We start from the raw sequence: 15,130 nt of genomic DNA, 5'->3' as shown, positions 1-15,130 counted from the left end.
CAAGCAAGTGAATACAAAGGTTGTCGCATGTAACGTGATGAGAGACGAGTGCACAGGGCACAGGGCACACCCGCAGCCGCGTCGGCTAGCATGGATGCCCTGGGGCCTCTCGAAGGGCTCTGCTGTCTCCACTCCAGCAACAACACAAGACTCCAACACGGCTCATCGACGCAGCAAAGAGGCTTCCTTCATTCCACCTTCTGGGCTTCCTGGGCCACCCTGTCACCAACGCACATCTGCGTCCTGACTACGTTTGCGGGCTACCGCCAGCATGAATGTCGTTAACCAGAACTTCACCCCCCCTCACCTTTTGAACCACAACCGCCTCTCACCACATCGCAGTATGTCGACCTGCCACCAGAAACACATCAACTACTCTTCAGGCACTAACAATCACCCCTGCGCAGTTCTCTCGTCTTCTTCAGCCATGTCTACTCGCAAGCGGAAAGCCGACGACGATGGCAGCAGCGGCGGAGACGACGAACGCATGTCTGCCTCTCCCTCCGCCTCGCCCGCCATGTCGGCACGACCGCCGCCACGAGGGATGAAGCGTATGCGGACCAACATGTCTGGACGACCGCTGCCATTGCCACGTCTCCTCGAGACGCTCAACGCCGACGAGATGCGGAACCTGCTGCAGTCCATCTGCCAGCGCCATCCAGACATCGGCCACGAGGTCGTTTCTACAGCGCCGCGGCCAAGCATACAATCAACCTTGGAAGTACTGTCAAAATATGAAACCTCGTTCCAGGCCGCGTTCCCCTTCGGCGGCCGCTCGTCATCAGATTATGCCTACAATCGAGTTCGGCAACAGCTCATCGAACTACTAGATGCCCTGAAAGACTTTACCCCTCACTTCCTTCCACCAAACGAACAACAGCCCGCCACATCACTCGCCTTTCTCGACGGTGTAACCGACATCATCCATCGCCTGCCTGACTGGGACACGTACCAGCACAACCGGCACAAACAGGAGGCCTATGAAGAGATGGCAAAGGCTTGGGCGATAGTCATCCGGGAAGCTGCCAAGAAGGCGGGCGGGATACAACTACAATACGGTGGATGGGATCAGAAGATCGCCAAGCACAATGAAGTCTCGGGTGGCAAGATGCAGGAGGCTGTCAACGAGTTGCGTGGAGGCCTGGGATGGATGGGAGCTGATGCGCCGAACCCTGTCGCGAGCGGGCCTGCTGATGCCCTATCTGTTCGACAACAGTTGTTGAGTGGAAACTACGGTATCGGGTCGCCCGCCCGCATCGGTGCATGGTAGTTGACGCATTCACTCACCTACCGCCATGAAGAAACTACAGGGCCTTCAACCAAGATGGATGACTGCTTTTACAGTACCTAAACATGCTCCACACTGAGTTTATTATCATCGACACCGCTCAGCATCTCAGCATCCTGCTCGCCCCCTTACTTTTCCAGAGGACTTCACCTCTTACGGCCCGAGTACAATTACGGGCAATACCATTGCGCGAAGGCTTATTATCACGATAACGACTGCATAGCGTTTCCCTTTGAACCCACGTTCACAAACAACAGCATCTGGCGGAAGAGCTTCGATGCAATTGGCGTACCGGGGACCTTCTTTTTGGGAACTTTGTCTTGATTTCGGAGCTTGTTTCGCTTTTCGGTGTGATTTCTTTTTCTCATTATCACAGCATGGACTTATCAAGGTACCTTAAGGCGGATTATACTCTTTTGCGGATACCAGTGTAGTAGTCAGCGTTTGTGAAAGACAACACGTGCTTCGCGATCGTAGGTCCGCAGCATCCATTACTGCGAACAAAGATTAGGAATAGGAATAGGAATAGACTCTCTTTTGTGTGTAACATAATATAGTCTCTGGGACCCGCGGTCTCATACTTTGCCAGTGCTGATGAATAGTGATAGGTATTGTACTGCCAAGGTTTCTTTCCAATGTTGTAGTCGGCAGGTGGTAGTTGCACGTGATGGCGCGATCAGGCAGCGACAAGGAGCTCAGCCACCATCGCTGGTCACTCACTTCACTTTCACGCGCATACAATCTCTTTCATCAGTGTACTCTGATTCATTTCACTTTCGGTCGTTCAACCCTTTCTACTTCTAGCGGCGGCTTCAGCCATCGTTCTCTCATTTGTGCCTCCATACAAATACCTTGTGACTGCCTTGCGACTATCTTCCGACTACCTTGCTTCTCTACACGGAGAGGCACCATGGCCATTACCAAATCGCATCCCGGAATCAATGTCAGTGTTACTAGCCAGGGAAAGCTACTGCCTGAGTACGACAATGATGAGGAAGAGACCAGCCCCCAGACTATTACGAAATATATCGAAGCTCAATCAGGCGCCGAGTTCGCAATCCAAATTGAGCTGCAAAAGCCATTTCCAGTCCATTCTGTGAAATTCAGGTTGTACCTAGATGGTAGATCTGTGTGCTCGCGTATCGTCTCGGAAGCCCAATATGCCAAAGCGAAATCTAGGGTGAAAAGAACAATCGGTAGTGTTACCTCAATAGTCGCGGAGGGCCGATGCATGATACAGAAATTCTGTTTCTCTGATTTATCAATTGGTATGTTGTCTCTGCTTTTATTTGCCATCTTGCTTACGGAGCTTCTAGATGATTCCCACGATCAGCCTGTGGGTGACCGACTCATAGATGATTTGAAGACGATGGGCGAAATCACCCTCAAGGCGTACTACATCGACGGTCTCAAAGATGTTCTCAGCAAGCCGTCTGGTAGCGAATCTTCTAAGAAGAAAATCCTTGATGCAGGGGTAATTCCAGAAAAAGCGTTGAAAGGGAGAGCTCTCTCACATCAGGCGGGGTCAGTCTCCAGAGACACTCTCATGGCAACAACTGACATTTGTTTAGGTTGAGTGCACCGGTGAACATGCCCTACTCAGCCTCAGGGCACCACACAGATTTCAAATACGTTGATCCGAACAAGCAGCCTTTCGCTGTGGTTACCTTCAAGTATCGCTCAAAAGGTTTGTAATCGGTCCGTTTTTCAAAGAACTAGACTGACATACTCGCTATTCATAGAGGCTTTGCGATCCCTACTAGTCATTCCCCGAAGTCCTAGTCCAGTTCCATTAGAGGATAGGGATACCAGCACTCTCACGCTAGACGAGTCGCGCGAACTTCTTCGACCTAAGAGTGAGCGAGATGAGGTTACACGAGGTATCAAAGAAGAAGTTGTACAGCAAAAAAGCAACGCTGATAAGCTTGGGACGATCAAACGAGCTGCTGAGGATGATGATGAGATTTCGTTCGTCTCGTCAAAGCGTCGACAACCTCGAACTACCTTCAATAAGCACGGAATTGAGACGATCGATCTTACATGACCTATGAAACTTTGGGCCTGTTTTCAACATAACTTGCCCGAGCATGACTGTCGTGGATCGGAAGCATGACAGCGGCATCTATCGTTTTTTGTCATTTCTCCCACCCTATTTCGACCTCCTAAGGGGGATTCAGCCCGCTTCGCATCCTGTAACTCCAGTCTGAAGACAGGAGCTTATTAGGTTTTTTCTTTGTAGGGCCGGAAGTCCTGGCTGTTCTAGGGGCTTGGAGTTATAGGTACGACGTCCACGAAAGATCTTACGGAATAGTGATTCTTCAGAACGCTGCAATGTAAACAGCGGTCCCTCTGCGTTCCCACTTCATCAACTCTGGTTTCCCCTTCACCATGAGATTATAGCCTCTACTCTAAAGTATGTCGAGATTTCGCAATCCAATACATGTTCCGGCCAGCATTTGCCCCACCGTCGCAGGTATTGGTTTATGTAATGTTTGGTGACTACCATCTCGAGGTGCCATTCTTTGAGCGTGGCGGCAAGGATGGTGCGAAAGATACCTGTACTTTGAGGATACTATAGATCTATGGGCAAAACTTCACGCAAAGACCCTACTTCATCGAGCACTAGTGAACGTCTACGAAGTTGTACGCTCTAAAGAAGAATAGGTATTGTTAATTGAATTTGTGCAGATGTACTCAAATCTCCTAGTATCAGCCGGCCTACGAGAATTCCGAGCCGCAGACCGAGGAGAAGGGCCCTAATGACAAAAATGGGGACAAAATGTGGGAAGACCAAAGGCCGACGCGTGTACTTACGGCAATTACATATACGTCGTTCAATTTCCTGACTTACTTTGCGGAATAGGTAGCGTTGGGGCCTTTGGTGTGGAGTGAGTGTGTCCAGAAAGATACGCTTGTGGCTGATGATAAGATAGCCGTCCTGGACACATGAACCCTCGGAACATCGTCTGCAGAGGCTGTGCGATGGCCCGTGTTGGCGAGGGGGTCAATCGAGGCTGCTACGCTGTACTATGTAAATCGTATTTCTCGAAAGTGCTCATGCATGTTCATGCCGACCTACCTTTAGCCGCCCGTGTAAAAGAGGTTGCGGTTGGTCAACGAACTTCGGAGCAGCCAGCAAAAACATAGCGCGAATCCCTGCTACGCAATGGTGCCGTCGCTCAGACCTATCACTACCAAGCTTGCATTAGAAGTGGAGATGAAAGCCTTGTTATCGCAGGCTAAGGCCCAAACAGGCAGGAGCAACATCGTGTTCAAGCCTCGACAAGAACCGGATATCAAGGCTTGTCTCTCCTAGTCTTTGCTTGGATGGTTCGATGCATATTTAACGGGAATCGCGGAATCCCTGCTTAACTGAAAGAGGCAGCCGGGAGTTGTACCGAGGAACAGCTTGCCGTGCCTGCGATATTTAAATCCCATCTTGGTGCCCTACCGAGAGGACATTCCTACTTGTCATTCCTCTCTATCGAGTTATATTCATAGCGGCGGTAGATATGGCACCTCTTCTGACACTCGTTGTCGGCTCTCTGTTGGCTGCGCAAGGTCTTGCCGAGCCATTCGAGAAGCTCTTCGGCATTCCAGAGGGTGACTTCCCATGATCCACTCTACCCATTCGTCATGCTAATAACCTATGCAGGATGGAAGCTCCAGGGTCCCGCAGCGAATGAGCAAACGCTGAAGCTCCAAATCGCTCTTCAGCAGAGCAATGCTCAGGGTTTCGAGCAGGCTGTTATGGACATGTCCACGCCCAGCAACGCCAAGTATGGACAACATTTTCAATCCCACGAAGAGATGAAGAGGATGATTCTCCCCAGTGAGGAGACTTCCACTTCCGTGTCCGCCTGGCTAAAGGCTGCCGGCATCGAGACTGTCGAGCAGGATGCCGACTGGGTGACAATCAAAACCACCGTCGGTGTCGCAAACAAGATGCTCGACACCAAGTTTGCTTGGTACATTAGCGAAGAGGCGAAGCCACGCAAAGTTCTCCGCACACTCGAGTACTCGGTTCCTGAGGATGTTGCTCAGCACATCAATTTGGTACAGCCGACCACTCGTTTCGCCGCCATTCGGGCGAACCACGAGACCGAGCGCGAGATCTTCGGCCTCCAGCTCGCTGCTGTTGCCAATAACACTGTCGACTGCGATAAGACCATCACTCCCCAGTGCTTGAAGGCTCTTTACAAGATTGACTACAAGCCCGATCCCAAGAGTGGCAGCAAGGCTGCCTTCGCTAGTTATCTAGAGGAGTACGCTCGCTACAGCGACCTCGCCCTTTTCGAGAAGAATATTCTTCCGGAGGCAGTCGGCCAGAACTTTTCTGTTGTTCAGTTCCACGGTGGCCTCAACGACCAGAACTCTACTGCAGATAGTGGCGAGGCCAACCTAGATTTGCAATACATGCTAGGTCTCGCTCAACCCTTGCCCATCACGGAGTTCAGCACCGGTGGTCGTGCCCCATGGGTCGCCGATCTTGACCAGCCAGACGAGGCTGACAGCGCCAACGAGCCTTATCTCGAGTTTCTCCAGAGCGTGCTCAAGCTATCCCAGAAGGATCTTCCACAGGTCATCTCGACGTCGTATGGTGAAAATGAGCAGAGTGTCCCCAAGTCATACGCGCTCTCCGTATGCAACCTTTTCGCTCAACTCGGCTCCCGTGGAGTCAGCGTCATCTTCTCCTCCGGCGACTCGGGCACAGGTTCGGCATGCCTCAGCAACGACGGCAAAAACACGACCAAGTTCCAGCCTCAATACCCTGCTGCCTGCCCTTGGGTGACTTCCGTTGGATCTACACGCTATCTCAACGAGACTGCTACGTTTTTCTCGTCTGGTGGCTTCTCAGACTACTGGAAGCGTCCCTCGTACCAGGACGACGCTGTCAAGGGGTACTTCCATCACCTCGGCGAGGCGAACAAGCCATACTTCAATCGTCATGGTCGTGGTTTCCCTGATGTGTCGGCCCAAGGGTTTGGGTACAGAGTCTACAATTCGGGCGTATTGAGGGGATACCAAGGTACCTCGTGCTCAGCGCCTGCGTTTGGCGGCATAGTCGCTCTTCTCAACGACGCGAGACTGAGGACGAAGAAGCCATCTCTCGGCTTCTTGAACCCGCTTTTGTACTCCAACCCCGATGCGCTGAATGATATTATTCTTGGCGGAAGCACGGGGTGTGATGGCCACGCGAGGTTCCATGGTGCACCGAACGGCAGTCCTGTCATCCCCTATGCCTCCTGGAATGCCACCGCAGGATGGGACCCCGTCTCTGGGTTGGGTACGCCGAACTTCCCGAAGTTGCTCAAGGCCGCAGTGCCAAGTAGGTACAGGGCTTAAGGTGGTAAAGTTGCAGCATTAACTGCTGGCTTTTGACGACAGGGTGTCCCAATGTATTCGTACTATAACCTATTCGCCTACCAGCGACTGTATATATGTCTTAAAGTTTATAAGCATCGATAAAGAGGAAAACTGAAAAGAAGCTCATGTTGAATTATTGCTTCACCACGATTGTTCAGTGCTATAGGAAACTAAGATAGCGGCTGAGCCAGTGTCCTCCGCCTTACCTAAGCCGCGCTAGCCATTTTCGGGGGAAGATAACGCGGAAGCTTCGAGCACCTACGTGAAGCTTGTCGCGTCTTCCTGACAAAGCGCGAAACATCAGCAAGCATCGCGAACTCTCCACAGCTTTCCAGTAACGTCTTTGCCCTTATTACGGAATCCGCATTTCTCATCAGCGAGCACGCAAGCTGCGGCTGCCTTGATCATCTTTACAATGCCTATAAAAGAATGGCTCGCAACTCCTCCATGTCCCACCATTAAACTCAAAGATCAACATCGCATCTACCGCTATCCTTGAGCCTCACCTCCTTGATCACTCTCTCCATCAAGCCAAGCAATAAGCTCTACTCGTACTGCTCAGATTACCAGCAATGGCCTTCGTCCTCACTCCCCACTTCGCGCCCACCTCACAGGCACCGCAGTGTAGCCCCTTTGGCTTCTGCACTCCACATTCGCGTCCGACATATCCCTACCACGTATCGCGCCCTCAGCCTCGCCGCCCCGCCTATTCTTCATTCAATCACTTCTTCAACCAGGTCGATGAGCTGCTAAGCGAGATTGACCGCGAGGCACGGCGCGAGGCACAACGCCAGGCACAGTTTGCGGCCCATGTCGAGGCACAGCGCGAAGCCCACCGCCAGCGACAACAGCGCAAGCGTGCTCTGCGCGCCGAATTCGCTGTCGGCCAGCATGAGCAGGGATGGCAAATCGTCGGAGAAATCCAGGGATTCGATCAGGAGAACATCAGCATCGAGGTCACGGATGAACACACGCTGAAAGTTGCTGGCAATACCAAGTGGCAATCAGAGAAGTCATTGCCCAAGACCCAACAGTCTGAGAACGAAGGCACATCCATAGCCGGCCCCGTTGCGCTCACTGAGTCCGAGGAAGAGGCTACCACCACGCCTGAGGCCACCACTATTGGTCCAGACAGTGACACCGAGTCGCACAAATCATATCAAGCTACCGTCGAAGACGACTTTGAGGACCTTGGCGCTGAGTACTCATCACTCACCTCAACATCATCTACTGTCAGTGAGCCCACGGAACCCACGGAACCCACGGAGCCTTCGGAGACCACGCGGCCCAAGGGCAAGGACAAGGTTGTCAAAGAGCCCGCCGCTACACACACCGCGGTCGCCCAGCAGCCACAGCCCGAGGTACCAGCCCAGCAACAGCAAGAACGCCTCCATGGATCATTTGAGCGCACCTTCCGATTCCCACAGCGTATCGATGCCGCCAATGTGACCGCTAGCTTCAAGGATGGCGGTCTCAAAATCACTGTTCCAAGGGCTCAGGCGCTACAGACCAGAAGAATTGCCATCATATAGACGAGTGATAATACTGGTGAGGGAGGTTTAATGGATAGTGTAAGCTTAGACTAGAAGAGTATTTAGGATGTTCGCACGACGCTTGTCGTGGTAAATGAAGTAATGATTCAATTCCAACGAATTCTTTGCTGTGCTCTCACTTTCTGTGTTGCAGTCGCTGACTACCGATCTACGGGTAGTCCAAACAGTCACTAGTCACGAACAACATGTACATCAGTTAAGCAGCGAACCCTAACGCCGCTACTGTGATACCGCTAACATATGTAGGACTAGCCGTGATGGCTCTAAGCTTGCGTGATGAAGAAGCCGAAGCGGTTAACGTATGAGAGGTCCCACTAATCCTCGATCCAAATCGAATCACCCTATCGGCCCTGAATTTCCCAAACCGGCACACTCCATAAAATTCCCTACAGATAGAGCCATGAAGCTGACGTGGCCATCAAACGTTGAGCAAGCTTGAGACAAAATTACCGTTTCGCAAGGCACACTCGGTCGTGCAATGTACTCGGTTCCATGTGCATGCACCAACACTGTAGTTGTACACACTTACGCCTGATTGGAACCTAAATTCAAACATATCGTAATGTGCACGATGGGACTTAGCCGCCCAGGCCTACCTGTTCATCAATCACCAAACTTATCACCCAGGAAACAGTCACAACAAAAACAGACGTTCAGGTTATCATAGTTTCTCTTTTTGTATAGTCCACAATATTCCATCACTCATCGTCTCAGCTCAACATATTCCGTCTACCATCTCCAAACCATCCATGCTCACACTACAGTATACATTTCCGATCTATGTTTACAACGCCCAGGCAGCAGCACCCACCATTCCCATCACAACACCCGTGAGGCCCTTGACACCGACAGCTTCAGCAGTGCCGGCAGACTTGGTAGGACGGGCACTGGCACTAGCGGAGCGGCTAGCTGAAGCAGCACCTGACGCAGTTCCGCGCGAGGCAGATGCAGCAGCGGACGAAGCCTGCGCGGATGCAGAGGCCTGGACAGAGGTGGCAGCACTTGCCGCTGAGGAGGCTCGCGAAGAGGCGGCACTAGCAGCCGAGGATGAGTAAATTGAATTATATGCGGAGCATACTGGAAGAACTTACGAGTTTTGGGCGGCAGCGAGGCCAGCAAGGACTGGGAGGACAATGGCGGAGAAACGCATGTTTTCGTTGAGGTGGTTGATTGGAGGTTTGGTCTGAAAAGAAGCAGTGGTATAGTGTGTGTTTGTATGAAGTAGACAAAGATGGCTGTAGAGTGAATGGTGAAGAGTACATGATGGTAACCTTATATATACTTGTACCATAGCCAGCGCTGCGGCCGATCGGCCATACAACCTTGATCAGTCTATATCATTGCATCCTTGCGTGCTCGTTTAACAGTCTGTCGTCAAAACTCTAGATCCAGAAGGAGAACAACACCGCGCTTGCCTGCTGTCCACGAGTAAGCTACGGGGAGCCCCGTTTCTCTGAAGCACTCGCGTCTCGCTCAATCTGGAATAGGACCCAGTGCTCAAACTTGAGGTTCAATGAATATCAGACCACTCGGGTCTTTTAGTTAGGGCGAGAAGTGACAAGGGGTGCGTAACCAGTGTGGAGAAGATCTGGATGCGATGGGTCATGGTGTGGTACACTTACGTGGCTGTTTAGAAATACAAGGCTTTCTCACATGTATGAAACCGAAGCTCTCGTTGGGTACAACGATCGAGGTGTGGTGAGCTGAGGTCAAGATGGCGTTTTCTAGGCTCAAAAGCTTGACTACGCAGGACGCTCCGACGGACCGGCGCAACCCTAGAGGCAACGCCACAGCAGAACAGCTCTTCCTCAGATTCTTGCATATGCGCCGGTTCTTCGGTGACATACCATCATACCGAGGCTGAAAGTCGTGCTCGAGTGTGGATAGTCTGATTGGTGGCAATGTGGAAGATGGTTCGCTTGCGCCTTTTCAATAGTTTTACGGGCCATTCACCCCAGTCCTCCGCTAAAACCCCGCATTATGAAGCCGAGAACCTAGCAACAAATCGTGGCTGAGTTTTGCCAATTAAAGGAAGCTTGGGGAAGCTTGATCTCACTTTATCGTGTTAGTTAGCGTAAGGTACACAGATCCTTGTGCGACCATATCAGGTACTCATAGGTTTATCCTAGTCATGCTAAGGAGGTATTGACACTAAGCTTAGTTCTTGTGCTCTGTGTTGTCTACTTTCAATAAGACGGTGTGCCTCAACTACAGGGTGAGTAGATACATCTAGTATCGACTCAAAGTAATGTAGAACGCCTTGGGGGGTTTCAACGAAATAGGATAACGAAGTGGTAGCACCTCACCAAGCCAACGATCCTGTTGTTAGATATAGGACATTGGCTGCTCCAATTGAGAACCACATAAGGTACGAGGCTTTGTTTGTAAAGAGATCTATAAGCTCCAATTGCTGTTCATCACGTATCATTAGCCACCTTGGTTCTGCCATGACAGCGCTAAGGCACACGAGAGCCGTCTTAACACTTATGAGCTTAGCGCCTGAGGCATAGGGCCGGATGCGTTCGAGGCTACCGCCTTCAATGATTCATATCTCCGTCAATAAGCCGGTGCTGGTCTGGCAAACCTACACTAGAAAGTAGTCAAGTGAGAGAAATTTCAATAACGTTGTTGATATTCTGCTATCTTGTATATACCTTAATTCTTCTTATACCACCCACTTCCAACCGCCTTTGTCTTTGCCTCGCCAACATACGTCTTCGCCCACTGATCATATCGGCTTGAGCGTGAACCTGAGCCGCTGGCATCCGGGAAGTTGACCTGGCAACCCAAAGCCTTGTACCCTGGCACCAGAGTACTACTCAAGAAATTTACGACCGTTCCTAGCACGGCCACTGAGTTGAACAGCTCGCTCGGGAAGTTTGCGTAGATGGCGTTGTATAGGAAACAGCTCAGTGCCTGTGGATTGTTTGGAATATCAACGGGTCCAACGACCCACGACTGGTCCTTGCCTGAACCCCCGAGCGCGGGTTTGGCATAAAGATATACGTCTAGGATGCCGGCAGCGGCCTCGGGGATTGTCATTGGTGTAGCGCGACGATACCAGCCTGCCTCAGGAATGCGCTCCGGAACGTGGGTGTACTCGAGGTTCGGATCGCTCCACTTGCCAGCCTTGGGCTTTGCACCATAGAAGCTGGTGACAGAAGCTTCATTCGCAATGCCGCCCGCGCCAATAGTGCCGTTTGAAAAGAACCCCGGGATGAAGTAGTATGCACCCATAACGACGGCGGCGGAGGGCAAGTTGAAATAGAACTGTGAGTTTGCTGCTTTGGATGCTGCGTAACGATTCTTGAAGTGTTCCTTGATCGCATCGACGCTATATGTGCCGTTACCTCTTGCAAGGGCTTGCTGGTGCAATTGCTTGAAGAGCTCAGGGCGAAACGAGATGTTGTCGCCATTAAGGTAGAAGTCCATACGTGTGGCGGAAGCATCGCCTTCGTTGAACTTGCCGTGGCCTGCGATGCCAGATGGTGTGCCCAGGACGGAGTTGAGTGCGCCGTTGAGTACGCCGACGCGTTTGTCGGGGCCGCCGATGCTCATCTTTGTGGAAACAATGTCGCCGCCATCGAGCGCACCGCCGACGGCAAGGAGTGCACTGAGATCGGCACCCATGTTGAAAAGAGCTTGTGTTCCAGCTTGGATCTGTCCGACTGTAGCGATACCGTTGCGGGGAATATCTATAAACATTAGATCGATGTTGACTGAGGAGCGAATATGGGAGGTACGTACAGCCATGGTTTGCGAGCGTATTTCTAATGGTGGAGTTCAATATCAGTATTTGCCTCACAGTCAATGAGCATAGACACTTACAAGCCAGGGCAAGGGCCGCGCTGATCAGTTGATCCTGGAGCTTTGAAGGGGTACTTCGCTGCGATGTATTAGCAACGACCATTGAAGCTTTTGAGTTATGGTATGTACCTTCAGGAAATTTCTTCAGTCCGTTTACTGAGTCTTTTGTAGGAATAAGACCTAATACAGGATCCAGGAGTGCCTTCACAGTGCCACCCAGAAGATCGATAACTCCCGGGACTAAGCCAGTCCCGAGCTGTCGTGGCTCCTCTCGCGCGACGTCGCGCTCCTGGAGGCGACGACGGATCTCAGCTTGCGCTTCCGGATGGTTCAGGAGCGCTTCGAGTCCTTCGGGCTTCAGCCAGGGGAAGGCGAGCGCGGTGGGGACCACAAGCGTGGTCAAGAGAAGTGAAGCTCGCATGTTGGGGAGAGTGAGTTATTGAAAGATGAGTTGAGCTGCAGAAACTTCCATGGTTCGGCCGTTGACCGATATATACTGTCTTAGTGCGTGAAGCTGTGTGCTTCCCGTCTCAATCGTCATTGTTTCGTCTGTCAAAACACGCTTCAGTAGTGGCGGTCTGTTCGTAGATGTCTGGCATGCTAGATTATGACAGAGCCAGCTGCCCAATCACAACAGCTGTATATCTTTTGACAATTTCCACGACTTTGCCTTGCGGTTAGAGGCCCACGTGTGATTTCGTATGTGGCTGATCTTTTCCGTACATAATCCTGAATATCTTGGATCTGGCCCAAGATGAATCGGCAGCTAGGCCTCTCCTGGGACGGGAGAGTGGCATCCGATCATTTCTGACCGAGGATGGTCCCAACTGGGAGGCGAAGATGGACGCTAGCATCGCTTAATTCAACGTGGCGCTCACTGACAGCGGAACGGCCATGCTGACTCCATCCATAATTCGTAAAGTCCGATAGTTTGTATTTTAGATTCCTATAGTATCTTTATGGGAATCATGTGTTGGCTTTGACGTTGCTGTATGACTTCTTGTGCGCGGGCAGATCAAAAGAATGACAAATTCTGTGAAGATTTTAGTGAAAATGGATTCGAGACCCGCTTTTCTAGAGCTACAGCGCTATGTCCGCTTATTGCTCCTTTATGAACAAAGACTTTCCATCTTGATCTCGGATGCGCACAACGGGAGGTGGAACTTACGTGCAAGATCCTTGTAGCCTAGAGAGTATCTTGACTAATTTTAGATTTATATAACTCCGGCAGATTGCGATGATTTGATTTCTCGATTGCGTAACGATTTATGAAATGAGATTTGGGTGTCAGATAGACCGACGGGATATGATCAGAGTACACCTCGACCTCAGACGAGATTAATGGTACTATGGTTTTGAGGGGTGCTTAAGGGGAGGCTCCCATGTTAATACAGGCACTTCAGAAAATTTGAAGTGATCATCGCACACCAAGATTCAGAAATATGACGTCATAGATATTTGTGCGCAAGAGGGCAGCAATGAATTGTGAAGGTGTTACTTACCTTTCATTGAAGTCAGGCAGAGTCTAGATATCTTCAATACCTAACTTTTAAGAACCAGAAGCGGGGCTTCATTCATCAAGGTCTACTTCGCGTTTGGCGGTTGACGCGCCAATGTCTGTTGAGTAAACAGTGAGTAAGTGTCATACATCCTAGCCCGATAAAAAACATATGTTCCTCAAACACATTGCGGTACAAGCAGTATGATGGTAGGCTGAGTGCGAAAAAAAGGTGTCGCATGTTCATGGCGGATGGGTGGCATGTTCGCTGAGTAACATTGCAGGTGAGCACGAGCCATCCTTTCGGGCCTATGCCCGTTCCACCCATCACCTCCGCACCCGAGACTGTACGCAGTATTTCCATGGAATCGGAATCACTGTCCTATACGTCAGATAGAGTGGGGGGTTACACGGGAGACGTTACTCACCACACCCATAAGCTGATAGCTACCAACGCTGTAAGTCACCAACTCCCACGACTCAGAACACCACAATTTTGCATATGCAAAGTAATAAAGCTCGATTACGCTGAATAGATCGCTGTCAAAATTTAAAAGATGTTCTCTCGTTCTGTTGATTTGGCAGCAAGAAGTTAGTTGTAGAATACGCTACATCGAGAGAGGTAGTAGATAATGAAGAGAGACGAGATGATAGGCTTAAGAACCCCTTGGCGGCCTTAGAGGGGTGCTCAATAAAGTTCTCCGGGTTACACGAAAGCGCTCGTGCTCTTGTCTCTCTAGGAGAAAGTTCGACACGAATACTCGAGTCACATCAGCGTACTACACCAGCATATGCAAGCTCGTACGCCCGAAATCGGCCTCTTGAATGGCAGTTATCGTGTTGGCAGCCATCGCATCACGATTGGCTAAAATTTTCTCCAAAGTAGCGACCTCGAGGTTGGACACGTACAACTATGGTGACTTGCAGCGATTGACATTACGGTGCGACCTGTCAACTTCGAGGTTGAGCATGTGTAAATAGGGTGACATGCAGCGCGGTATGACCTGTCAACTTCAAGGTTGTGCACGTGCAAACAGGGCGACTTGCAGCGACTGACATTTCGGTACGACCTGTCGAGACGAGAATTATGGGTGCACATCTTTCAAACTTTAATGCTTGATGTGCGTCTACCAATCTTCGGTCTTGATTAACTACTGATGCTGCTACTATTTTCTCACCTCTATTCTAGGTCACAAGAGAAGGGCCACCTCGCAAATTATGGTAACTATTTTCCATGCCGGTACGAAACTCGTTGACGGTCGGACAGTTGAAGTGCGTATCCGTGATGGTGATTGAGGGGAACAACTTGCTCATACATTGGCATTTGTGATAGGATACCGATCAGAAAGTGATGTGACATTCTGTCCCCCCAAGTCTGCCCAATCCTAACCTCCTGACTTCAGTCTTTCACAACACACCCGTCGGATCACATATCCCAACACCATGACAGCGCTCCTGAGTTCGGAAAGGTGCATGTATATGTTCTAATAAGTGGTTTATGCTGCTGAATAGACATGATTGAGGCCTGAGAGTGGGGGCGTGATTTTTTCATGCTGCATACCGATCTTCTGATTTGGTAGTACGGCATACCAACAATGCCCAACCTCACATATGAGT

General features: G+C 50.7%; 6 protein-coding genes across 6 annotated transcripts; 4 read left to right on the top strand and 2 right to left on the bottom strand.

Moving 5' to 3' along the window:
* Positions 1-271: 271 nt before the first annotated feature.
* On the top strand, positions 272-1,270 carry K460DRAFT_274476 (tethering factor for nuclear proteasome sts1; the record flags this gene model as incomplete). Its single annotated transcript, XM_040927960.1, has 2 exons — positions 272-341; positions 408-1,270. 2 exons carry the CDS (start codon positions 272-274, stop codon positions 1,268-1,270), a joined length of 933 nt encoding a protein of 310 aa, XP_040792298.1.
* Positions 1,271-2,198: 928 nt separating this feature from the next.
* Positions 2,199-3,332, top strand: K460DRAFT_372171 (uncharacterized protein; the record flags this gene model as incomplete). Its single annotated transcript, XM_040934485.1, has 4 exons — positions 2,199-2,556; positions 2,605-2,812; positions 2,860-2,975; positions 3,031-3,332. 4 exons carry the CDS (start codon positions 2,199-2,201, stop codon positions 3,330-3,332), a joined length of 984 nt encoding a protein of 327 aa, XP_040792297.1.
* Positions 3,333-4,800: 1,468 nt separating this feature from the next.
* On the top strand, positions 4,801-6,634 carry K460DRAFT_273835 (subtilisin-like protein; the record flags this gene model as incomplete). Its single annotated transcript, XM_040927914.1, has 2 exons — positions 4,801-4,891; positions 4,944-6,634. 2 exons carry the CDS (start codon positions 4,801-4,803, stop codon positions 6,632-6,634), a joined length of 1,782 nt encoding a protein of 593 aa, XP_040792296.1.
* A 297-nt stretch (positions 6,635-6,931) lies between these two features.
* K460DRAFT_2792 (HSP20-like chaperone) lies at positions 6,932-8,598 on the top strand. Its single transcript, XM_040928313.1, has 2 exons — positions 6,932-8,403; positions 8,455-8,598. Exon 1 carries the CDS (start codon positions 7,228-7,230, stop codon positions 8,185-8,187), a length of 960 nt encoding a protein of 319 aa, XP_040792295.1. The 5' UTR covers positions 6,932-7,227; the 3' UTR covers positions 8,188-8,403; positions 8,455-8,598.
* On the bottom strand, positions 8,405-9,358 carry K460DRAFT_349890 (uncharacterized protein; the record flags this gene model as incomplete). The annotated part of the gene is made up of 4 exons (XM_040931454.1): positions 8,405-8,614; positions 8,738-8,800; positions 9,020-9,242; positions 9,300-9,358. The coding sequence occupies 4 exons, from the start codon at positions 9,356-9,358 to the stop codon at positions 8,405-8,407; spliced, it is 555 nt and encodes a 184-aa protein (XP_040792294.1).
* Positions 9,359-10,863: 1,505 nt separating this feature from the next.
* K460DRAFT_399843 (uncharacterized protein) lies at positions 10,864-12,436 on the bottom strand (the record flags this gene model as incomplete). The annotated part of the gene is made up of 4 exons (XM_040936266.1): positions 10,864-11,903; positions 11,956-11,978; positions 12,037-12,094; positions 12,145-12,436. The coding sequence occupies 4 exons, from the start codon at positions 12,434-12,436 to the stop codon at positions 10,864-10,866; spliced, it is 1,413 nt and encodes a 470-aa protein (XP_040792293.1).
* Between the last annotated feature and the right edge of the window lie 2,694 nt (positions 12,437-15,130).

The sequence above is a fragment of the Cucurbitaria berberidis genome (genome assembly GCF_010015615.1).
Source record: "Cucurbitaria berberidis CBS 394.84 unplaced genomic scaffold K460scaffold_1, whole genome shotgun sequence".
Taxonomy (NCBI): Eukaryota; Fungi; Ascomycota; class Dothideomycetes; order Pleosporales; family Cucurbitariaceae; genus Cucurbitaria; species Cucurbitaria berberidis.
The sequence above is the reverse complement of the archived record's forward strand: the minus strand, read 5'-3'. Positions and strand labels throughout refer to the sequence as shown.

Excerpts from the sequence above, each read along its gene's own strand:
- K460DRAFT_2792 (XM_040928313.1), top strand. The coding sequence starts at position 7,228 with ATGGCCTTCGTCCTCACTCCCCACTTCGCGCCCACCTCACAGGCACCG.